The 25,529-nt window shown below is 33.7% G+C and overlaps 1 protein-coding gene across 7 annotated transcripts in view; it reads right to left on the bottom strand.

Annotated features, from left to right (window-relative positions):
- NFIB (nuclear factor I B) overlaps positions 1-25,529 on the bottom strand; it is a 222,365-nt gene that overhangs the window by 36,355 nt on the left and 160,481 nt on the right. For all 7 annotated transcript variants that reach the window (XM_079113136.1, XM_079113135.1, XM_079113138.1 and 4 more), the window contains exons 7-8: positions 5,508-5,642; positions 1,194-1,378 (exon numbers count right to left, since the gene is read on the bottom strand). In XM_079113136.1, coding sequence (XP_078969262.1) covers positions 1,194-1,378; positions 5,508-5,642 — 320 coding nt within the window. The remainder of the gene's footprint in view (positions 1-1,193; positions 1,379-5,507; positions 5,643-25,529) is intronic.

Raw genomic sequence — 25,529 nt, forward strand, 5'->3', positions numbered from 1 at the left:
AAATGCTCTATGAAACTGGGATTTTTGAATCAGTGTTCTGACAGCAAATTTCATTTCTAAACCGATAATAGTAAGATCCCACCCTTTTACTTAGTTGTCATTAGTATTGCAATCATTACACCATTTGAACATTTTCTCCTAAAATACAAACAATAATTTTAATGTGAAAATTCAATAGTTAGTTTAGTATATGAGTCAAAAGCAAAGGTAACTTTCTAAGTAACCCAAAGGGTGCTGGATGCACTGTTATTCAAAATAAAACATTCAGAAAAGACCCTTTTGCTTCATTTTAACAAAGGCCAAAGAGTTTTTTCCTGACCTTTGTTAATTATGATGGATATGCACATCTTATTTACTCTAATTTTAGTAATTTAGCAGCAGTAATGATAGAACGTTGTAAAAACTCCCCACAGCATAAATAGGTATAATAAGTAGACAGGAGTCTTTAGAGGTAAAGCAGCAAAGCCAAATACTAGACCAAAAGATCAGAATTACACTGCAGATTTTGGATATTACAATTATCGATAGACCCAGCTTTGGCACAAAGACTGTCTACTGGGAATAAGAAATGCACATTAAGAGTCACTACACTTAATACAACAAATTCCCTAAAACTACTATACGATGCTTATTAAAAAAAAAAAGGACACCTCTAGTAATGCCACTTATTATGCTTATTATTAAATGTAAGTCATGTTGCTGCAAAGAATATTCAAGTAGTCATCAAACACTGAAAATGTTTACATTACCAAAGCTTATTTTAATAGCTAATAACAGGCCTAAAAATACACCAGTAAGTTCTTTTGTGTGTGTTTATTTTAGCGCATACCTTGCTCCTGCCTGAAATAAGCATTTTGTCTCTATGTCAAACCCAGTATTTTGAGGTGTGAACTCCAGTTTGGAGCTTTTTGGCAATAAACATTCTGCATAAACTTTCCCTTCAGTCAATGAAAATCCAAGAACATTAAATCAAAAACTTCTTCACAAATGCACCCCTTTGGGGCAACACACTTCCTACCTTTCAGTCAGCCACCTTTAAATAAAAACTTAATGGGTCACCAAGAAACTTCTTGAAGATGAATTGCAAGGCTTGATGTTCTGCCAGACATACTGTCTGACTAACTTCTACGTCTTAGAGTTAGACCTGTCCCACTTCCCTTAAGCTCTAGTCTTATTTTCTCTCTTATTTTTACCTGGCTGGTTTGCGGACTGGATGGGTCATAAGAAGGTACATAGTTCTTCAGAGTATCCTGAGGATTCAGGTGGGGAGGATATCTGATTGTTGGATGGGAGAAGTAGCTCGATGGGGCTGGAGGAAGGATAGCTTGTGTTGGAAATGGCAACGGTGAGGGTGGAGGTGGAGTTCGAGTTGAGATGACTGCAGAACACAGAAAAGGAAAGAAAGATTGATTCGTCAGAGCTGATTTCCTTATTGCTTCATCCAGATTCTATAAAGATGCTGTGAAACTACCAAACTGGAGCTATTGATTTTCCAACCACAATTTAATCAAAGTTCTCCTAAAATAAATTACTCTTTCACTTTTATTCTCAATGTTAATACAGCTAGGAACGCAGAGACAAAACCACACCGTAGGGAACAAAAGATCTTGCTTTCTACACCCATAAATGTTTTAAAAAAGAAGTTTTGCTTTTATAGGGTATACCAATACTGGATAAAACATTTCTTAGAGCAGTTATTTCCCATCAAAAACACATTCTTTGATTATAAAGTCTTTGTCCCCAAAGTCCAGACCAAGTCAAAACATTAATTATAGGGCAGGAGACCTACAAATTGTCTACTAAAATTCAAAATACTGTCAAATAAATCATTTTCCTATACATTCTAGTTTGCAGTTGTTTAGAAGGGAAGCCAACAATTAAAATTAAAAAGTTGCCTGTCACGAATTATACCTGGTCATTGTATAAATACTTTTGAGCATTAAAACACAGGACCTGGCAACTCTTTCTCCTATGAAGATATTCCTTTCAAAACCAATAGAGTCTATTCTGCAACTATTTTTCTTTCTACTTTTTTTACTGTGTGTAGCTTTAAAGATATTAGGGTAAGCCCAAGAATAAAACCTACAAAAATGCAAATTTGAATGTCCATAGAGGTATGTATATTATGTTATCCATAAACCATGTATTTTATAATAATTTTATAGAGGGAACTACTATATAAAACATGCAATGTGTAAAATGTTTAATTTTAATACAACCTTTTAATAGTATGATCATAAATGACGGTTTAATTTTTAACTTAATATTAAGTTTGAAAGATGGGAAAAGTATAATTTATGACCATTATCTTTATAAAGTTGAGGAAAATAATTATATAAATTAAGAGAATCAACTAATACATGTAGGTGTAAAGATTAAATGTATATTTATATTTAACACTTTGATCCAAATTATAGGAAATTACAAATAATGTTTAATGTTTTATGAAATAACAGCAAATAATATGAAAAAAATAAATCCTTTCTGTGACCTGTAAATAAAAATCATCCGGAATGACTATCTTAACTCTGTAAGTATGTGGGGGGGAAAAAGCCAACATTTTAAAGGACATAGCTTATGTCCACCGAAGAAAACTTTAAAAATACACAAGAAAATTAATAATGTATATTATTGAAGAATCAATTTTATGGTAACAACTTTGCTCCCAGAATGTCCAGGGCACTGGGTCTTAGACTCCTCTGGACTGTTTTTACAATGGAGATTACTGGGCCTACTCACAGAAACCCTAGATAAGGACCAGCAAGGGTGAGGCACTAGCATGTGTGCCACATAATCTTTCCATGCACTGAAGTTTGAGCATTTTCTATCAAAGAGATGCATTTCAGAAAATAACTGTATACGTTTTAAAGCAAAATTCCTTATTGAAGTATTACTTTATTTAAGAAATATGCCCATTTGAGCCAGGTGCAGTGGTGCATGCCTATAAACCCAGAGGCTCAGGAGGCTGAGGCAGAAGGATCATGAGTTCCAAGTCAGCCTTAGCAATTTAGTGAGGCCCTAAGCAACTCAGTGAGACCCTGTCTCTAAATAAAATATAAAAAAGGGCTGGGGATGTTGTTCAGTGGCCAAGTGCCCTGGGTTCAATCTCCAGTATCAAAAAAAAAAAAAAAAAAAAATTTAAAAAAATGCCCATTTGAAGTTCAATTTAAAGAAATACAAACCTCTAAATAAAATTGGACATCTTTTAAATTAGGGTCTACGTGATCTTATTCTTGGTCAATTCAACTATGGTCTTTGCTCACATCTGAACATAAACCATTGGAAGATATAAACGCAGTTCCATCTTGGGTCCTCTGGGTTTAGGGATCAATTTGGACACAGTTCTGAAAGAACTGTGCAACTGAAATGGTAGAACTCACACTTGAATTCAAATCTCTGGACAATCTGGCACTGTGCTGACCTGATATAACTGGACAGAATGTCATATATCAAATTGCAGGTAAGAATGTCTACTTGATATCAATAAAAGTCATTCTAGTCCTTTGAAAAAGGAAAGAAAAGTAAAACACAAGACAAAAAAAAAAATACCATTTTCCTTCATTTTGAAAGCATATATATATATATATATATATATATATATATATATATAGGTGCTTGTATATGTATGAATATGTGTGTGTGCACACACATACACACTCAACCTATTTTACTTCAAAGTCTTTCTAATTGTCTTCCTTCCTGCAGTCTTATTCCTACCAGTACATCCCCAACAGTTGCATATGAATGACTTTTTTAAAATACCATTACAGGGCTGGGAATATAGCTTAGTTGGTAGAGTGCTAGCCTTGCAAGCACAAGGCCCTGAGTTCAATTCCCAGTACCTCAAAAAAAAATAAATAAAAAATACCATTACAGTTATATAACTTCTGAGAAATCTCTAAAAATCTCTCTTCCTGTTGCCTCCAAAATAAAGCCCCAACAATGTCACAAATGCATATGGTCCTCATGTGCTTTAGGAGTCAGTCTTGGATCAATCTTTGGCCTCATCTCTAGGTGCATGAAAAAAGCTCTGTATCGCTGGATATATGGAGTTCTTGCTGCAATGACCTCTGGTGCATTGCTGCATGCTATGGTCTCTGCCTGAAACACTCCTCCTTCGGGCTGACTGTTCCTTCAACCTTCACACTTATTTCAGAATACATTTTTTTTGGCATCTAAACTTCTTCCAAGGTTCTGGTCCTGTTCAGATTAGATGCCCAGTCAGTGATGTCATTTCCTCTCTTCCCCACTACATCAGGAACTCCTTTAGGGACAGAAACTGTCTTTTATGACCAAGGTGGCTTAGACTCTCATATGTTAGATACTTAGTAAATATTCCATGAAGGACCAAGGTGCAAGGCTTATTCTATGTCTCTCAAGCTTCTTTAACTATAAATATTGTTTCATTTTTTTCACATGTTAGCAGTATGAATTTTTAATCAGGTGTCACAATACATAGATATGACTTCTAAGTTAATTTTGCAGAACATACCTTTCAATGTACATTTCAACGAAATAGTTCCTGATTTTTTCACTTATGTCAGTAGTATAAAAAATAAATATAAAAATTTTTATACCACATTGAATTTGTATATTTCTCTCTCAATTTCATAACCTCCTTACTGATAACAACGAAGGCCAATAAACAATAAATATCAACATACACTTACAAACTAAACCTAAGGACTTTATTTGAGCAGATGCTACATTCTCTGAGTAAGGATTATTTTGAAGGATAATATGATTATTTTGAAGAATAAGGAATTGCCTAATTGTAAACTAAAATAATGAGTGTGACTGAAAATATATATCTATATATCTTTATCTCTATCTACATACACACACATAAAACTTTGCAGTTATATTAAAACTGTCAATCTCCTCCTCCCTAGGACTTATGTAATTATGTATATAGTATTGATTACTAATTATATATCATTTTTAATTTGTGAAAGAAGACTTACTATTGATTGTTGGTTAAAATACTAATATGAAATACTGGATACCTTTTCTCATTTAGATTAAGATATGGGACATAACACTAAGTGTGCTAGTTGTCATAGAATAGTACCTCTTTAATTTTCTGATTAATTTCACTTCCAAAAAGTAAATAATCATGTGTATAGGAGATAATGTCTATGTATCTTAATGCCTTTTAAACGACTCTAAGAAATGTAGTTGAAAAATCCAACTTTCTCTTAGTAGAATATATAAAATTAGGACCAATTCTGAAATTAGATAAGATAACTACGTATTCTACTTTTCTAAGTTCTTCTGATCATAAGCTTTCCAATAAGGCATATGTGAGGAAAAAGTATATATATAAATACTATTAAGTTGCATAACTGTGATAATATTTTCTCACAAACTGATAAGAAAAACCATTTTATGGGATCGTGACCATCCCCTGTGGGTTAAAAAAGCATGGTCACTGTAGCTATAACTATGAACTTTTGCTCTATCCCTAAGGGTTGGAGCCCTAGGAACAAAGGACTGCTTCTCCTTACCACTGTGTGCAACTCCAGGTATTCCGGGATGGTGGTGCTGGGGGAAAGTGCTCAATCTTGGGGAAGAATCCTGCGGAGATGTAGAGCTGAACAATGGCTTTTCAGGTTTCTTCATAGTAGTTGGAGAAGACATATCTGGAAAAGAGGAGGGAAAAATTCAAGCTACGTGACCTTCTTAAGTGACAAAGGTTCATCTCAACATAACAAGAAATTTCATTTTCCAGCGCTTTGGTATTTTTGTGCTTTGGCTCTTACAAAAATCCAACTATGTTAGAACTTTAAAATATTGGTCAAACATTCTCTACTGAAAATAACCAAAATTTTTATTTAGATTATCATCAGAATCATTCCCACTACTAAAGAAATCTTGAAGTTCTGAAAAATCTAAGTATCATGTTTCTATTAGCCCTTTGGTTCACATAAGAGTCTTCTTTACCTCACATTTTTTTCTTTGAGTTACATGATTCAGGAGTTGACCAGCTGACTACACTGTGAAAACAAATAAAGGACAATCTGGTGTCCGGCAAAAAAAAAAAAAAACACCTTTGGATATGCTGGTAAATATATCGTGCATTTGACATTTTATGAAAACTCATTTGCTTGATTAGCAAAAAATAATTCGTAATTTTCTCACTCTACAAATATTTATTGGGTTCATCTACTTGCCAGATAAAGTGAAGATGTTAAGAAAAATAAAAAGTAATTCCTGCCCTAGGGATGCTCACTGTCAGTGAAGAGGGCTGTGATGGCATCTGCTGCTGTAGCCCCAGTCTCAGTGCAGGGACCACAATCACCTCAGCCTCCCCAGGTGAAGGAGCCATCCCAAGTGGTGCCATTTTTAAAATGTGCATGGGGCAATATCAACAGAAAGGACATGTTCCAAAAAAGGGAGGTAGGAAATATGCAAGTAGTCCAAGTAGCCTGTGGACTGGGAAATAGAGTGATGAAGGGGAGAAGTGACAGGTAGGACCACACAATGAAGGGCCATGGGTTTCCTGTACTTCCTATCTGAGTGCTTACCCTGATGGGGGAGATACTATGGATGGGTAAAATATGACTGCAATTAAAGTTGAGAGCAATCGTTCCAGAAACTACATGGTGGATGGATTATCCACAATGGACCCAGAAATCATGGAGGTCCATTTAAAAGAAGATATATTATTAATACATGCATTCCATTATTACTATAGAAGGCCTAATTTATACCAGACACTGAACCAGTTGCTGGGACAAATGGCAAACTGTATTTACTTTCATCTTCTACAAAGCTTAAAATCCAGTGGAAGTAAAACTGAATTACAATATAGTGTACAATGTGCTGTATTTAAGGCTTCCTTCATTCATTCTCTAGATATTTAACACTGCCAAAAGATAGATCATGAGAGATTGAAAAAAGAGTGGGGACAAAGGTAATGCAATCCATAATTAAACAGATTAAGTCAGTTAAATGAATAACTAATGTGGAAGGTCACCATCTCAGGTGACTATGAGATTGCACCATGCAGTTAGCTGGAAAAGGGAATTCAGCAGGAACCTCTCATTAGTAGGAGAGATGACCCTGAATTTAACATCTTGATTAATGCTGATTTTTATGGAGGTTTACAAATTTGTTAAAATGTTCAAACAATGAGAGGAACTATAAAATACGTATTTTGTTATAACATTTTTAAATATATGCACAAATACATAGGATACTAATAGATTCTCCTGAACCTATCATCGAACTTCAGCAATTAGCCACTCAGGGCCAATCTTATTTCATCTTTACTCCATTCTACACTTCTACCCGCTGCATTATTTTGAAGCAAATCCCAGATATCATAAAATTTCACCTCTAAATAGTTCTGTGCATATCTTTAAAACAAATCTTTATTAGAAGAGGGAAAAAAATCGAAACTGCATGACACATATAAATATATACAATTAGCATTTTCAATTAGGAATGTTTTTAGTGAGGAAAAGATAAAGGTTTCATAGTGCTATCAAGGTGAGAAACTGTGATTTTACCATTTGAAAAATTACCTAAATTCTAGGAAAGACATCCAATAAAGTTAGATATGTATTTTCATCAAGCTGGCACTTACAGAATGGCTATGCTCCTAAAGACAGTAGATGTCACAGTCCACAAAAAGTGACAGGTGCTCTTGTAGCTGTAAGATATAATTTGTGACTAACTGGCTGTACCTAACCTATTGGAACTTTGATGAGTCAAAGAACTCTTTCCTTTTCTTTCTCAGAAAGAAAAATGAAAGAAACTGCTTATAAAACCATAGCAATTAATGCTGCTACAGATATAAAGAAAAAAACTAATAAACCAAAGTTTAAATAATAGAAAAAGGAAGTCAAGTTATTCAGCTAACTTATTTTCAAAATATCAAAAAATAACACTTATGAGTTGGGGTTGTGGCTCAGTGGAAGAGTGCTTGCTGAGCATGTGTGAGGCAATGGGTTTGCTTCTCAGTACCATATAAAAATAAATAAATAAAATAAAGGTATCGTGTCCATCTATAACTAAAAAAAATTTTTTTTAAATAACACATTTCACTTTAAGGTCTAAGATTTTAAGTAGTAATAACACAAATACAGGTTTTGCCTACTGGAAATTAAACCATAGCTATGTAGACTCCATTTCACTCCTTACAGTAGGGATGATACCGTAAGTTTACATTCTGAATATTTAATTTGAAATTAACTCTTAGGAAAAGAACTGGTAACTTATTATTGACATGCTTATGCTTACCTGTGCTCAAATATAAATTTCATATAAAATAAACCTGCATAGATCAGTTTGTAAAAACTCCTTAATATAAATAATATAGCATGATATATATCATTTAAAAATAAGTGTAATCAGAGCCTGGGAAGCAGAATAGTGTCATTGTAGTTATGTCATTTCTTTTCTTTCTTCCTGTTTTTTTTTTTAAGTTATGTCATTTCTGAATTAAGGCAATTCCAACTACTGCCACTATATCAGAATGTTCATTAAACCCAGTCAACTTCCCAGGAGTTCCCTTGTGTAGAGGGCATGTAAATCAAGGATGTCTGTACAGAAGTTCAAGCATAAAGGCAACTATGTAATTTTTAATTTATAAAATTTTGAAATTTTCTTGACCAAAATGATCCACTTGACTTTATTAGGTAATTGTTATGGGTCTGTTTATTTTTCTGGTCCTCTTTCAGGCTTGAACCTGACAACTGGGAATACCCTCATGTTCAGAACACACGAAGACTACAGAGGCCAGCACGGCAGAAACAGAATGACAGTCACTGTTCACAATGTAAAAGGCCCACAGACTGTCTTTCTTAAACAGTCAAAGTAACTTAGAATAGTAAAAATAAAAATGGGAAGGTCCATTGGCCAAACTAAAAGGCTCTGCTTTAGAAACAGGTAAAGAATGGTGAACCAGAATGTGAGCTCCATTGCTTTTGTTTTCCCATTAAATGAAATTAATTCTGGGCCCATTAGTCAATAAAGAAATACTGCTACGCAGCATGTAAAAGGCACTATGCTAAGTACTTGCAGAGACACAAAAGTGAATCCCCTCTCAAAGAGCAAAACAACTCTCTGGACTGAAGAGAGAATAAAAGGTCAATTATGTGGGGGAATCAAGGGTAGAGTTGCTAGCCACTAGGTTTTAACCATGAACCAATATAGTACTGTTTGGATTTTAATTTTGTTTTGAAATTCTGCATCTAATAGACTTCTAACCTAAAAAATGATATCATTTCTATTTTCAAAGCACTCCTATGCTACAGAAAAAAAAAAATTTGAGGAATAAATATATAGAAGAGATGATTTTCAGTGCCCTTTCTGTGAAGAAAAACAATGGCCATGCTATGCACAATCTGCTGTCCTTCAAGCAGGAAGAATAATACATAAAAAGATTAAAGTAAAAATAAGCTGAATAATAAAGCTGAATAATACATACATATATAATAAGTTGAATGATAATACATAAATAATAACGCATAAGTTGAATAATACATAAGATAAGGAAGTTGAAGAGAGAAGCAATATGGTAAGAAAGAAATTAGCTGATATTTCTGTTGGTAGGTAGAAGGCAGGAATTGCTAATGGCTGATAAGAAGCAAAGAAATTTAAATTCTATTTAGAAAGAAATGAGGTGTAAGTGCAGTGGTTTCAGAATGGAAAAACTTTCCCCAAACTTGTTTCTTTTCTGTTCTTGTAAATTTCACTAGGCCTCTCCATTCACACACAGTTGAATCAAGAATGTTCTTTCTAGTCTCCTTCAGGTCTTCCTCATCATGGCCTACTACCAAAACATTACTTGAAATTATATTCCTCAAATAGTATCTTTCTCATATTAAGATCTGTCATGGTGCCACATTTTAGTATAACTTTTTCCTTGTCAATATATTTTATTTAAACTTTAGCTAATTGTCATACAGTTCTCTTAGTGGGCAGGAGGAATGTGCTGTAACTCTCTGCCCTTCCTTGTCTATCACCTTCCTTTAGGTTGGAAAAACTGTATCTTTATACTCTTATTCTAGGCTGAACAATATTTAATCCATTGAACAAACTTATTTTCTCCTCAAGTAACCTCTTCTGGGAAAGTTTGAGCTCTAGATTTCATTAATGACCTTGTGTTTAAATCTTAAATTGCTGGATGATTTTTCATTAGTATTTTTTTTACTTGTTCCATCCTTTATATAGACTCTTTTCAAAACACTGACTATCAGCTGGACACAGTGGTGGATGCTTAGAATTCCAGCTACTCAGGAGACTGGGGTAGGAGAATCACAAGTTCAAAGCCAGCCTCAGCAATTTTGCGAGGCCCTAAACAACTTAGTGAGGCCCTGTCCCCCCAAAAAAAAATAAAAAGGGCTGGGAAGTGGCTCAGTGGTTAAGTGCCCCTGAGTTCAATCTGTGGTACCAAAAAACAAACAAACAAACAAACAAACAAACAAAAACAACTGATTACCTTCTATGGAAGATGATTTTATCAAAGACACAAGAAGTTGTGGAAACTAGAAGACAATACTGCTTGGAAAGAGAATGAAAAAATACTCTAGGATTGAAAGAAAAGTGGAAGAGGTAAAACAAGCCCTAGGTCTAGGTAGCATATTTTATAATCTCTCACATGAGCAAGAAACCATACAGTGAAGTGATAGCTAATGGTATAGGAAGACAAAACAACCACAGCCAGTGTACCTTAAAACGTGTTTCATGAATAAAAATCTCCAGATGAGACAGTGAGACAGAGTGGAAAGGAAAGGGAAAGGGAAAGGGAAAGGGAAAGGGAAAGGGAAAGGGAAAGGGAAAGGGAAAGGGAAAGGGAAAGGGAAAGGGAAAGGGAAAGGGAAAGGGAAAGGGAAAGGAAAGGAAAGGAAAGGAAAGGAAAAAGGAAAGGAAAGGAAAGGAAAGGAAAGGAAAGGAAGAAGGAAGGAAGGAAGAAGAGAAAGAAAGAAATCAAAATCAACCACCAAGTGTCCAAAAAATAAGAGTAACTATGGCTATGAATAAGGGTCTAGCGGGTAAGCAAGACTACCTGGACCCTGTCCTGATGAGGCTTCTAGTCAGGAGAGAAGGTAGATGTTAAAGACAAAAGTTCATTAAACAAACACAATTGCAATAATGGTATATTGTAGAAGGATTCTTAATGCCAGAGGATTAGAGAGGCTAATATTTTTTAAAAGTTCACATTGATGGTGTGATTTTTCAGCATCCACACCTGTGCTCAGATTTATACATGGACAATTATGACTTTCAAAACAATTGTACAGTGAAATATAGAATAATAGATCACCAACCAAGAAAAAATTCAAATAAGCTACTGACAGAAGTTGGTTCATTCAGATTTAAGTTTATCTTTAAGTATTTTGCAAAAGCAAGTTATCCTATGATTGTTACTAGCTATGCTCTGATTTTCTTTTGGCACTGTAACATATATACATCCTAAGCCCCGATGTGTCATTCATTTCACAGCATCACTTCAAAGAGATAAAGGCTTACCCAAATAAAGAGTTAGATCAACTCATCTCCCAACAAGGTAATTTCATCTACAAAAGAAGAGAGCTGCAGTGGAACACAGCGTATGTACTCCACTCATCGGCAGCTTGCACAAATGGCGCTCCAGATGTATATCTGCTCAAGTCAGCCCAAGGCAACAATTTTGATCAATTCTAATGTGATAAAATGCTGCAGGGAAAGTGTGCAGAAACGTGTTTACGTCAGCCCTTAATTAAACTGTTGTTCACTTCCAAAGAACCTTAGGAAACACTAATGAGACATGAGTTTTGGCAATTTCTTCATCAAAGCAAAGACCCCTTCCTCAGTCTGTAGCAGCCTGTCATCCAAGTCGCTCCCGGGATAAATGTCACATGGCACTCCAATCAGTTAGCCACCTGTTAGTAGAACTTCACTGAAGTCAACTAGTGATCTAGGGCAAGCTCAAACAGCCACCTTAACACCTGCCTGTCTGGGACACCTGCTCCTTTTTCACATATAGTGGAGCAATATGTTAGCTTTTCCAATATGTTTGCATAGATTAAGGTTACAAATCAGATTTCTATAGCCTACACAGAAAACATTATTTTCTTCCTACAATAATTCCTATGCTTCTTCCCCATAACACTTATAATTTATAACTGCTTCAAATTAATTATGTAAGAGCATACAAGAAATCTTGAATCTCTGGAAGCTATTATTTTTAGCATACCATAATACTGAATTAAAATATATTAACAACCACGCCAATCTTATGATTTAGACAAACATATTCCTATCTAGTTAACAAAGAAGGAAAATCGTCTCAAAATATTTTAAAAGTCCAATTCTTTTAGATTTTCCTAAGTTACCTTCCTTATTTACAAGCCATACTTAAAAACATCTTTAAACAGACCATATAAATATAAGTCAACATTTGCTGGCTTATCTTATTTACTAGTATTTAACTTTAAGGTTTGTTTTATTACTGAGTGCTTAAAAATCTATCATCATTATTAAAAATACCTGTTTTTCACATTATTAAGCTGCAGAACATTTTGCAGGATCACCATTACCACCTCCTGCCCCACTTTTTATTTTCCAGAAGAAAAATCAAGGTGCAATAGAAATGGTTGGGAAACGTTTTTCTGGGGCATGGGGTACCGGGGATTGAATCCAGGGGTCACTTAACCCCTGAGCCACATCCCTAGCCCTTTTTATATTTTATTTAAAGACAGGGACTCACTAAGTTGCTTAGAGCCTCGCTAAGTTGCTGAGGCTGGCTTTGAACTAGAGATCCTCCTGCCTCAGGCTCCTGAGAGACACTGGGATTGTAGGCGTGTGCCACCACGCCCAGCTGGTTGGGAAACTTTTGTTAACTGACCCTCTGGTATGATAGAGACCAGAATACGACAGATACCAGAGGAGGAAAGCACATATGTGGGAACATTTAGCTCAGAGAGGACACAACAAGATTACGATTACACTGACAAGTCATACTTGTCAATAGTTTTGGCCATAGTTTTCCAGATTTCTTTATTGTTTGGGCTTTCATAGGTTTTAGACTTTTATAGGTTTTTAAAGAGTTTATGGTTTTACAAAATCTCTGAAAATTGAGAATCTCTACAGAGACCAAATTCATTGTTGGATGAAGACAAAGGTGGTCAACATTTCTGTTACTCCATTCAAATTGTCCAAGGGATGCACAGCATTAAAAGTGAAAATGAGCTTTAGGTAAACTGGGACACTCTGTTTCCCATTAATATGTTGAGTAGAAGCTGGAAGACAATATAAAAAAGATGAACTATCTGCATAAAACAATGTCATTTAAAATAAATGAGAGGCCACCAAATCAAGTGTATAGGATGAGTTTTTGAGCTGAAATTTGATCTTCTGCTTTCGGTCACAAAGCTAGAGTCAATCTTGAGGCAAAGGAAACAGCTTGGGCTCTGTGCCCAGAGGACAAGGAGAAGGCAGAGAAGATACTCTGCCAATGAAATGCTAAAAGAGATCATGGTTTCTTTTCCTGTTTTTGCCTTGGGGTAGATAATGTTGAGGAGTGGAAAGTTACAGGTGATTTACACTGGCATTAATGTTATGTGAAATATTACGATTATCATGGCTATATTGAGGCAGAGTCTCTTGCTTTGCCTGCCTGTTACCTCAGATCCCAGCCCAAAGCTTTGATGTATATATATTTTTATTGGTTTCCCTGTGGAGATTGACAATGATCTTTACTTTAGCAAGTTTCATCCATAGATAAAGGTTTGATGTCAGGGAGTGTACCCTGGAGGAGGAAGAAAAGAGAGAGAAACCAAGAAGCCTGAGCCTTTATTTAAAAGCTTTGCACTATCCCCTAGGTACTAATTCAATTTCTCCATTTCCTTCACAGTATAATGGAGCTAGCCAGGCACATGGAGAAAGAAGATGTGGTATGATCCCTGGTGGCTTAAATGAAATATAAATGACAAGAAAGAGATGCAATGATGGAGTCCAAGGCCACAGAGACTGTTCTATAAACACAGTTCAGAGGACATGCTTCAAAATTTCTTATAGAGCCAAGTGCTACATTTAAATTATTGTTCCTATGATGGGGGAGTTAAGTCATTCATGCACTGCTAGTGGGAATGTAAATTGATAAGACTTTTCTGGATTCTAAGTCAATATTTATCAAAAGCCTTAGCAATGGACATAAGATTTAACTCAGTAATTCTACAGTAGGAATGTAATTATTTCTTTCACAAAATTTCATCAAACTTCTGTTTGATGAAAAGGAATAGACAGGAATGAACTAATCAGATTAGGCACAAAGATTTGTGAGCAATAGTGTTCACTGCAATTTTATAATATAAAAAGCTCAGAAAATTACTTTAAAAATCCATGAGTGAAGTAGACATTCAAAAATTTACAGTATAGCCAAAGATGGCATATTATACAGTCATTATAAAGCAGAAAACAAATGATATGATAAAATGCCATTATACTGTAAGTGAAAGAAAAAAATAAATAACAATAGTATATTTCAGAAGACCAAATCAGTGAAAAATTATAGGAATCAAAATAGAATACATAGAAAATGAAGAGGGAAAAAAATCAGAAAAACAGACTTTCACATGACAGTGTTTCATATTAATAGAAGTTAATCAGTCAAATATCAACAGGAGTGATATCTATGTGATGGAATTATAAGTAATTTTTTTCTTATTTATATTAGATGAATTTTCCAAATTCCCCACAAATAACTATTACATTCATCATAATGAATTATAAAACACATATTTTGGGGATAAAAACACTGCTTGTAGCCCTATAGAATATTATAAATAATTCCCAATATTGGGTTGACAATACTGGATCTTGTTATGTGTCCAACATTATACGATTTGAAGAAAATACCTTGTGCTGCAAAGAGATAAGCAGACATGCTTAAAAGTAACTCTTGCAATTTAGCTGGCTAAAGATAAAGCAATGTCTTATTGAAAATAGAATGAGGAAAAGAGAATGAATATCTGTTTCTAAGGACACTTTTAGATATAAAATTTTGTGATTGTGTGGCAAATATGAATATGTCCTTCCCACACACTTCAAGTTAACAAAAAGCTCTGAATGTTATGACAAGACATATGGACTTAATCCCACTACAGTAGTTTGATGGTGATGCCAGATGATTCAAAAAATAATTAGCTGCCGTCTTAAGAAAGTAGCTCCATATATGTGTGTATATATATATATGTGTGTGCATATATATTTACTTTTATCACACTCTAAAATAACTCTAGGAAAATGGCAAGCTACGTTTAGAGGAGATAAGATGTCATCTTCAATTAGAGTTCTCAACCATTTTTTAATTTTTGTAAATGAAATCAGTTCTCTTAAAGGAGAAAGTATGGTAGTCTTTGTGTTAAATAAATGGATTCTTACTTTAAACATTGAGTTATCTCACCGTAATTATCTTGAGTGTATTACTGTATTATTCAGCAACTTGAAACATTTTATGATGGCTAAAGTTTCTCTCTTGCAGTATGTTTTAACCTAAGCACAGTTAAGTAGCACGTTACTACAAGTCTCTTTTTTATCACATCTCTATAAAAAAGGTCTCCAGGCTACACCTACACCCAATACAAAGTTAAAGCTCAAACCCCTTTGAAGCTCACAAACACCTTTCTGAGACAGTTTAAAAAAAAAAAAAAAATCCTTTGAATAATGAAGAACAGTGCTAAAAAAAAAAAAAGAATAATGAACAAATGAAACTGCTTCTTAAAAACATTTCAAAATGCTTTTGTCCGTTAGCAATTTCATTTTAATAGACAGACAATGATAAAGTGTCTTGAGTAATGTCAGTAAATGTAATTTGAAAGGGGAAAAAAAACACCAAACAATTATGCAGGATTGGGAGTATATTTTAGTCACTTATTAAATATCAGCATAGGTAAATAGCTGCTATTCGCCCTGCCTCTGGGGAAAACCTCTTAGCTATGGAGGCTTATTAGTGTTAAGCATCTGAGAGCCATGGACTATAAAATAAAATCAATACCATAACCTTAACTGTAAAAGTCAGAAAGATACTGGAAGAGTTCTAATTTAACAAGATTACAGATGAGTTTTTAGAGGAGAACATTTGGGAAAAAGCCATGCATTTAGAAACATTTATGCTACTAGACATCTCAAGGTTTCTGTTATACTAAGGCTGTTGTTGCCCACACTACTAACAGTTAGGGTTGATTTAACTCATGTGTTACTTCAGTGAGTTTACAGGAAGGTCCTAGAAATGATCTGGAACTCATTTCAAATAAAATCATTAAACTAAGGTAGTAACTAATTGCTTGAGAACAATTATGATTTGATGTGGTTTAGCAAGGCAGAAAAAAAAATCATGAAAATTTGAAGGTTGTCAGTTTAACAGTTCAATGCAAATATGATTACTCTGCATCATGATCTGTTTCTCTTAATGGAAAAGTAGTCAAAACTGGCATAAATTGTAGTGTTTAAGCTCAACCTAAATCTATATTTTTCCTCCAACAAATGTAAATGATGAACAAAAAAAGAATATCCTGTCAATGAAATTACTACGATGGCATATTTATTATCCTAATGGTTTTAGAAATCACATGAAATTGATCAGTAACAAAACCTCTATTTAGTAATGGACCAATTACATTTGTGAGATAATGTCAATGAAATAGAATATTGTCACAGGATAATGGTCTCCTATTGCTATGTTCCTAGTCATTTAGAGAAAAATAAATGTTGCCGTCTGGCTGAGTCATTTGTTTTCAAAGTAGGAGACACTAATACCATAACAAGGTTCTGTTATAATAACTCAATCTCTATCAATCATTTGTTGTAACAGAACGGTGCAGGACAGGACATGCACTTTTGAGAAATGTACATTCCTCAGGTATAAGGCAAAATATACGGTGCCTACAAGTACATAAACAGCCTTATTATTTTGTTATTCAATCAAAGTGTTTAAAATAAACATTTAAAAGGTAATTTAAGAAATGGTAAACCTTCTAAATTTTCAAAATGTTCCATGTTAATGAAAGCTTAGCTGAGGACAAGATGGGTATCCCTTAAACAAAATGCTTGGAATAAGAAATGTTTAAGACGTCAGATTTTTTTCAAGGTTTGGAATATTTGCATATACATAATTAGATATCTTAGGGATAGGAGCCCCCATAATGAGATATCTTTGGAGATAGGTGTAAATTTCACATATACCTTATACATATCCTGAAGGTAGGTTTATACTACATTTTTAGTGTACATGCATTTAGTCTGTAGCCCAAAACGTGAGATCAGGTGTGGAATTTTCTACTTGTGGCAACATGTTGGTGCCCAAAAAGTTTCTGATTTTTGGATTAGGAATTATTGAAAATTACAAAATTCCTTGACTGTAATTGATTTAAAAATCTATAGTGTTGGAACACTAAGGAACTTTAGTATCTAACACTGTTATCTTACACCTGGGAAAACTCTAAGCATTATCAGTGCGGATAATGATTGGTTTAATAAGCTGTAAAATGGAATTTTTAACAGGTTTTAAAACCAAAAATAAATGTAAACTTAGCTAATCACCTGACTGTAAGTGTTCAATAAACGGTAGCCACAAATAGCAACAGAATCTTGTTTACCTCATTTACATGTACTTGCTGAACACAATTTTAAATTTATGTAGTTTCTTCAACAATTTAATGATAGAGGAAAAGGGAAAGGGTGGCTAGTATAGGGTAAACAGGCTGAAACTATAAATACATACATAGACTATGTCTGAATTCTCATTCAAAAGAATAACCTTCAAGATAGTCTGGGAAATTAGAACTTATATGGGTTATACTAAGAAACTATTATTATATTTTTTAAATTGATAATGGTACTGTATGTAAAAAATTCTGTGTTAGAAATATTTATATGCAAATGGCATAATCCACATAAAATAGTTTTTAAAAGCTGGAAGACAGAAAATGAATAAGATTGGCAAAATATTGTTAACAGTTGAGTGAGGTACATGTTCTACAATTTACATTTTTCTCTACTTTCCATAGCAAAAACTTTCAAAAATTGAGCTTAGCCATTCATTTTACATTAGCTCTTCTCCACATTTATCCATCAAAAGCATTCTTATTTGCAATATTTTTAGTTCACAACTGCTCTTATATTTATTTATATATAAATATATAAGATATTTATGTATACATATATAAGATATTTATATATATTTAAGCAGTATAAGTATATAAAAATATGTATCAAATATGTATTTATGCAAATACATATAAATATATATTTATATATATGAATCATTATAAAAACAGTATAATATAAATGTATATATACCTGTATATATATCATCTTGAGATTTTTGTTTTGACAATTTTTTCAGAATTCTGAAAATGAAAAATTTCACTTCAGTTCTCCCATTCTGGTTCGATAAGGTCTAACAGACTCCACCATGAAGCTTTTAAGGAAAACTGTCCATCTGCTGAGACTTGTGAAGTGGTAGTAAATTCTGTTAGTCTACTTCTCCCTACATAGATAAGTTTACTTACCAATTCTCTAGAGAGATTATAGTATAACAGAAAACGTTAGCTTTTAAAAAAAGAAAACCTAGGCTCTGCAGTTAGTTACCTAGAAACTGGACAAGACAGCCTCTCTGATCCTTGGATTGCCTAGCTGTAAAATAAGGAGTCTGAATTATGTCTCACTATTATATATGATACTGATATTCTAACACCAAAAAACACACCTGTTTTCCAAACTACTGCAAAATAAGCTTCCACATGAAATCAACGTGTGAAAGGATTTGAAATAAAAACCTTTTATTATGCCATGGAACTCTATGACACACTGTGACAGTCTCCACTGGATTTCTGATGTTCCTATTTTAATCTGTATTCCATCAGTCCAGAGACCCAGTATTACAAAGAAAGTTATTAGCAAATACTAATTTGCTATTTTGGTTTTTCTACAAAATGCTGTATTTTCAAATTAAGGCTCCAGAGCACAGAAATATAAGTGAGTACAGCTTTTCCATATTAATCAGTATCGACCCTTCAAATATATACACTAGTTTGCCCCACCCAGAATCAGATCACGTGAAAGGAGAACAGATATTTGTTAATTAGCAGGCAACATAAGGAATTCTGATGAAAGCCTTCACCAACAATTTAATGTTTTCCTTCTGCTTCAAAGATGCTCATATGATTTTTTTTTTCAACGTTAGCAGTATAGCTGAAGAGAATAATACACACCCCAGTGGAAGTAACCCTGAAGTTTGCTTTTCCAATGTCATGAAGTACATGGAAATTCTAGACTTCTGATGTTTTTTGTAATAAGAAGCTCAACTAGGAAACTTAAAAATTGTACTTATATATTAAACTCAAACCAGCTCTTCTCCACATTTATTTGCCCCCGCCCCAAAAGACTTGTATCTGTTTTATCTCTTGCTCAAAAATTTGATATTTGGACATTTGCTACTTGATCTGTGATATGAACTCTGGGAATGTAAGGAATTGTTGTTTGACCCGCTCCACAAAGGCAGGTTTAAAAGTCCTTCCAGCAAAGTTACTATTGCCCTGCTGTTCTCTAGGACCCCATGGAATGCTAGTGGCTCCCACACAGCAGTCACTCAACCTCTGAGAAAGTCACTTATGGACTCTGCTCCCACAGCCCAGGAGAAACCTCGAGGTTATGTCATTTATCAGATGAGGCTGGACTTGAGCACTGTTTCCCAACATCTGAACCTTGTGTTCCCTGTGTGTGGATTTTTCCATGGAAATAAAAGGTTCTGAAGTTATAAACTTAATAAACATGTTCATTCAGTCAGCAGTCACTCCTGGATAATCACAGTACACAGTAGTGTGTTAAATATTTTATAATTTCATTCATGAATGACAAATAGCTTAAATTCTGTTAAAACAGAATTTTCTAAATTTAGTTAACCACTCTTCTATCTTGCTTATCTATTAACATTCCTTAAACTCACAATAAGTGATGCTGGTGTCTGCTAGTGGTTCTATCAGGATGCTATCACACTCTTTTTTACTGTTATTTATTTTTTTGATTGAGCTTATGATAATAAACTGGCATTATCACTCGCTAGCATCCAGGGTTTCCTTAAGCCCTTTGCCTTAACTTATCTGATATCTAAAATTACCTTATAAATCTCTACAAAATGCAAATTGAAATTCATTACAACATTTAAGACTATATTAGTAATGAGAATGTTTAGAAAGTTATCATAAATCTTCAGGTCTTGCAAATATATTAAAACTTCAGAAAAACTTGCCAAGAGAACTTAGATAACAGAACTGTAAGTTTTTTTATATTAGTCTTTTTATTTTTAGTATTTACAACAACCAGAACTCAATGCCTAAATATAACTTATTTGAGAGTCAATTTAATTTTTTTAACTACTCTTAAAATTGAAGTGTGACAATTTTTCCTAAGGTGCCAATTTACTGATATAGTGTAAAGATTTACCTCTCTTAGTGCTTAAAAGTAAGTTAGTCCTACAGCATGAAGACAGTCCCCTTGCGATCTGATTTATATTATTTATTTCCTTGAAGTTCCTTCTTTCATAAATAGTACAAAAATTATTTTTCTGTTCAGCATGTCATGGACTGGAAACTTAATCTCATTTGTGTGTTCAATGCCTGTAAAAATTCCTGGCATAAAACACTCATTTGATAAATGTTAATTAAGCCAAATTATCTCAACTCCTAAAGGTGTGGAAATTAATAAATATTTACTTCATGAAAAATCTTTTTGAATTTACATTTTATCAAAGATCATAAGCTGTCTTAATACTCATCAGACTGAGAAGTTACTACATATTCCATTTAGAAATCCACAAGTGTATATTACAAATATATTTACCATATCATGTTTTTCTCACCATCTATTAAGTAAGTAAAGGGTTATGAGTGTTACATTCAGACTTGGATGAATCAATGACTATTAGAATGACAGTGGCAAAGTGACCTTGATAAACGATCATTTCGAATGTTCAGGTAGATAATACACGGGCATTAGCATCAACTAGACTTAGTCTCACAAAGATAGACTTGAATTAGAAGAAAAATCATGACTTGTCTCATTTTTCCTCTTATATCCAAAGTTATAAGAATTGCTCTAATGATTTCTAGTAGGAATCAAGTCTCTGAATTGATGTAAGTATCTCAAAGTAATATTTCATGAGTATTATAAGAAATAAATTCTCTATAAGCAACAATAAATGTTGGCAAAGTTGTGGGGAGAAAGGAACACTTGTACATTTTTGGTGGGGCTGCAGACTACTACAACCACTCTGAAAAGTAGTTTGGAGATTCCTCAAAAAACTAGGGATGGGACCACTATATGACCTAGCTATCCCATTCTTGGGTATTTTCCCAAAAGATCTAAAATCAACATACTACAATTACATAGGCACATCAATGTTTATAGTGGCATAATTCACAATAGTGAAATTATAGAATCAACCCAGATGTTCATCAATAGATGTATGGATTAAGAAATTGTGGTATATATGTACAATGGAGTTCTACTTAGCCATTAAAAAGAATGAAATTATGGCATTGGCAAGTAAATGGATGAAATAAAGAATATCATGCTAAGTGAAATTAGCCAACTCAGAAACTCATAAGGTGAATGTTTTCTCTCATATGAAGAAGCTAGAGTAAAATAAAGAAAAGGGGGAGGGAAGAATAACATTATGTAAAGGATCAATCAAATACAAATTAATAGAAAAGCAAAATGAAGTCTATGGGAGTAGAAGAAGGGTTGGGGAGGAATGCAGGGAAAAGGGGAGGGAAAAGGGAGAATCATGAACTGAAATCAATTTCCATGCATGTATGAATTTGTCAGGAAGAAACCAACTATGTATAGCCAGAAAGTTCTAATAAAAAATGAAAAATAAAATTTTAAAAAAATTATCAACCTGCATATTGGCATATTAATAAATTAACCTGATTTCATGCACTTAATCATTAAGATTTTAAATAATGGAAAATGGAATTTTAAAAAATGTTTGGGGCTATGGATACACTTAGCCGTAGAGCACTTGCCTAGCATGTGGGAGGCCAGGTTTGATTCCCAGCTCCAAAAAAAGAAAAAAAGAAAGAAAGAAACAAGAAAAGAAAATGAAAAAGACTTTATTAGAAAGAGAGATAGTCAGAAGCTTAAGACCAGGTGATTCATAGAAGAGACTAAGCAAGGAGAAATAATTTAGAACTTAGGAAAAGAATATAGCAGTTACTCTTAGCTGATAACCCAGAATTATTTTCTTCTTCCTTTCCTTCTCTATGTATAATAGAACATTAAGTAAAAATATAAATATTACATAATGTAGAAGCTGAAAACTTTAATTTCTATCACTATTCATCAGATGAAACTTATGCAAAGTGTATATTCCTTTACCAAATGTTTAATCTATTAAGTACTGTTTGATTTAAAAGTATTCATGTCATTTTTGGCAAAATTATAAATAACAATTCTTTCATAATCAGAAAAATATAACTTCTGTTTTGAAAAGACAAAGATTATAATGTACTGAAATAAAAATACTTTTTCATTAAATTATTAAACATTACATGAATACATGTCATTACATGAATTTACATTTTGTAAAATGCCTTATTTCTTTTTAAAATAAAGAATAGTAATTTAGTCATATTATAGCCTTTATTTTTGTTCATTTGGAATAAATCTCAATGATTCACACTGGTGTTTAAGATTGAAAGGGAAAACAAAATGGACATATTGTCCACAACTTCATTGTTTTTGTTCTCCTATTTAAAAAATCAGCTTTGCTAAGAGTTATGCCAAGAATAGATTTCAATGCAAAGTTTAGACTTAACAGAATAAGGTACATGACCAAGAAATAATAGTAAATGTGAGTGTTTCTGTTGATCATAAAACAAGCATATTATAATCACCCAGTAAGTAGTTATTGAGTACCAATTAGTACTGGGTCTTATAAGAGAAAAAGTATAAGACAGATTAAAGTCATTACAAGTGTCATAGTAGTACTCAGTCTGTGCTTTAAACAATTCCCTTCATGACAGACATGTACGTCTAAGGAACATTTGAAGATGGACGAGAACAACTATGTGGCATTTTATTTTGTGAGTTTTAAAAAGGCAATTTTCCAAGAACAAAAGGCTGCATTTGGCTTAGCAAATTTATAAAGATAGTACTGTACTGCCCTCATTTTTTCATTATAGTTAAAGTCTTCTACCCACAATGGCTTATTGTGCACATTACAAAGTCTTTGGGGTCTTCAGAATTAAAGTGACAGAGTTTTTTTTTTTTTTTTTTTTTTTTTAAGCACACTTGAGAATGCAACATTCTTCCTTACTCTTAGTATAATATGCCTTTACAGACTTCTCCAGTAATTCTAGTCATCTTGACAATAGAAAATCACCAAGACAATGTAATGATTTTACAAAAAGAGAGAATGACAGTTTCCCTTCTACTTTTCAAAAATGTTTTATAATATGATTTGAGATTGGCTTTATTGAATAGGCTGAAAGAGGAATCAATTCTTATAAAGTGACACTCTCTATAATAAAAAACACCTACACTACTGAACAACACAGCCATTCCCACACATTCACAATGTCACCATTATTACCATCAGAATCTTTAACCAGAACAAATTTTTGACAAGGAAAATATAGCTTTGTTTAGAATAAACTGACAATGTCAGTAAAACAAGCAATAAAACATAAAGGGTTGAGGGTTTTGTTTTTACTCACACTTCTACAACTCAGGTAAAAGTCTCTATCATTCCCTGCCTTCACTAAGGAGTCTGGTTTTCTAGTCTATCAATGGTTCACTTACCCAACAAATATTTATCATGCCCCTTCTATGTTGCATAGTAGATACTGGTTACAGTAGTAGCCTACTGCCTTCACAGTATAGACTGATTTAAACAATTCCATAAATAAATATGGAATTACATATTATGAAAACAATAAAGGAATGATAGGATACTAGGTGCCAGGAGACAAAACAGGAAGTCCTGATTAAGGTTGAAATTCTTCAGGGTAAGCTGGACCCTGAAGGATGGAAAAGAATTTGCAAGATGAAGAGTCCTGAGAGCATTCCAGAGGACATGGCTTATAAGAAGGTCCTGGGTGTTACATTCCTAAATCTAAACAAAGCAGTGGGCTCAGGTGCAAACAGGAAGGAAAAGCACAATGGCACCTGCTAAGCTGCAGCTGCAGCCAGAGATCAGACAAGTCAGTCAAAGGAATTCTGATCTTCCCCTGAAAACAGTGGGCATTACTAAAGGATCCAAAGCAGGAGTACGACATAATGCTGTTTATGTTTCATAAAGATGATTTTTGTCTCCTACCTTTTAGGATTGGGTCTCGAAGCCAAAACATTCCAGTTGATTTTCAATTCCTATAAGACCAACCCTTGTCATCTATCACTTCCTTTTTTATCCACAGTGACCAGTCACATGGTACACAGAACCATGCTCAAACTCACCTACCCATCCCAGCAGCTGGCTGTGCTTTTGTCTGTTCCCCACATTTTACTAGTTAAATCTCAACATGCTAAAGAAGACCCAAGAGACTCTAAGTCCAAATCCTCTACGGAGGTTTTTCACTATTTTTTAAAATACTGTGTCACTTAATATAAAAATTCTGAGCAGCAAATACTGTGTCACTTAATATAAAAATTCTGAGTTGAGAAAAGGAACTGACTTTAGCTTTAAATGTCAAGCTCCAGAGTTACTTGCCTGCTAACATATTCCTCTTCAAACCCCCACAAATATACACCCAAATTTTGAGTTGAAAGCCATTGATAAAGAACTCCTTTCGTTTACTTTTATTTAAATGCAGACAGAATTTGACTTAAAAGGCAATTTTCAAATACACTTTATGTACCAATATCAAATCTTATTTGTACATATGTATAAACACTAACAAAATTTGCAGCTAGCTAAATTGTCTATTTCCATGCTTAATAATCTCCCTGTTATTGTGGGGAAAGGGGGGGTTATGTATAATGAACTACATTCAAATCAATAGACTATAAAAAGGGAAAAAACCTTAAGTCTCACCTCCAGGAAGCTAAACAACACTTATTACTTAAAATTATATTTCTCCTTAAAGCTGCCCTAGGGCTCGGTTGTAGTTTTATCCAGAAAGCATAACTACATTGACTCAGACACAAAGTTTCTTACATTATACTTTAATTTATTATGTATGCTCTATTTCCTCAAAGAATTGTGGCTTCCTTCAATTGAGAACCTTCAGTACTGTCACCTACAAAGTGCTTCAAGTTTGGCTCCTCCAGGAAATGGCCCCCAGAAAAGAGTCATCTGGTCTAATTGAATCAAACTTGAGGTTCTGCTGCAATACAACCAACTAATGTAGACAGAAGTAATCGGTCACACACATAACTATTGAGTTCTCAAAGACCACTTGGTCCAGAAAAAAAAAAATCTAATAAAACATGTAAAAAAGGGAATTTTTGTAACACTGATAACATCCAGCTAGTATGTTATCACAAATAAATTTATTGAAATCATTTCATGAAGAAAATATAATCCATATTGGTTC

This window comes from Sciurus vulgaris (assembly GCF_902686455.1).
Source record: "Sciurus vulgaris genome assembly, chromosome: 15".
NCBI classification, from domain to species: Eukaryota; Metazoa; Chordata; class Mammalia; order Rodentia; family Sciuridae; genus Sciurus; species Sciurus vulgaris.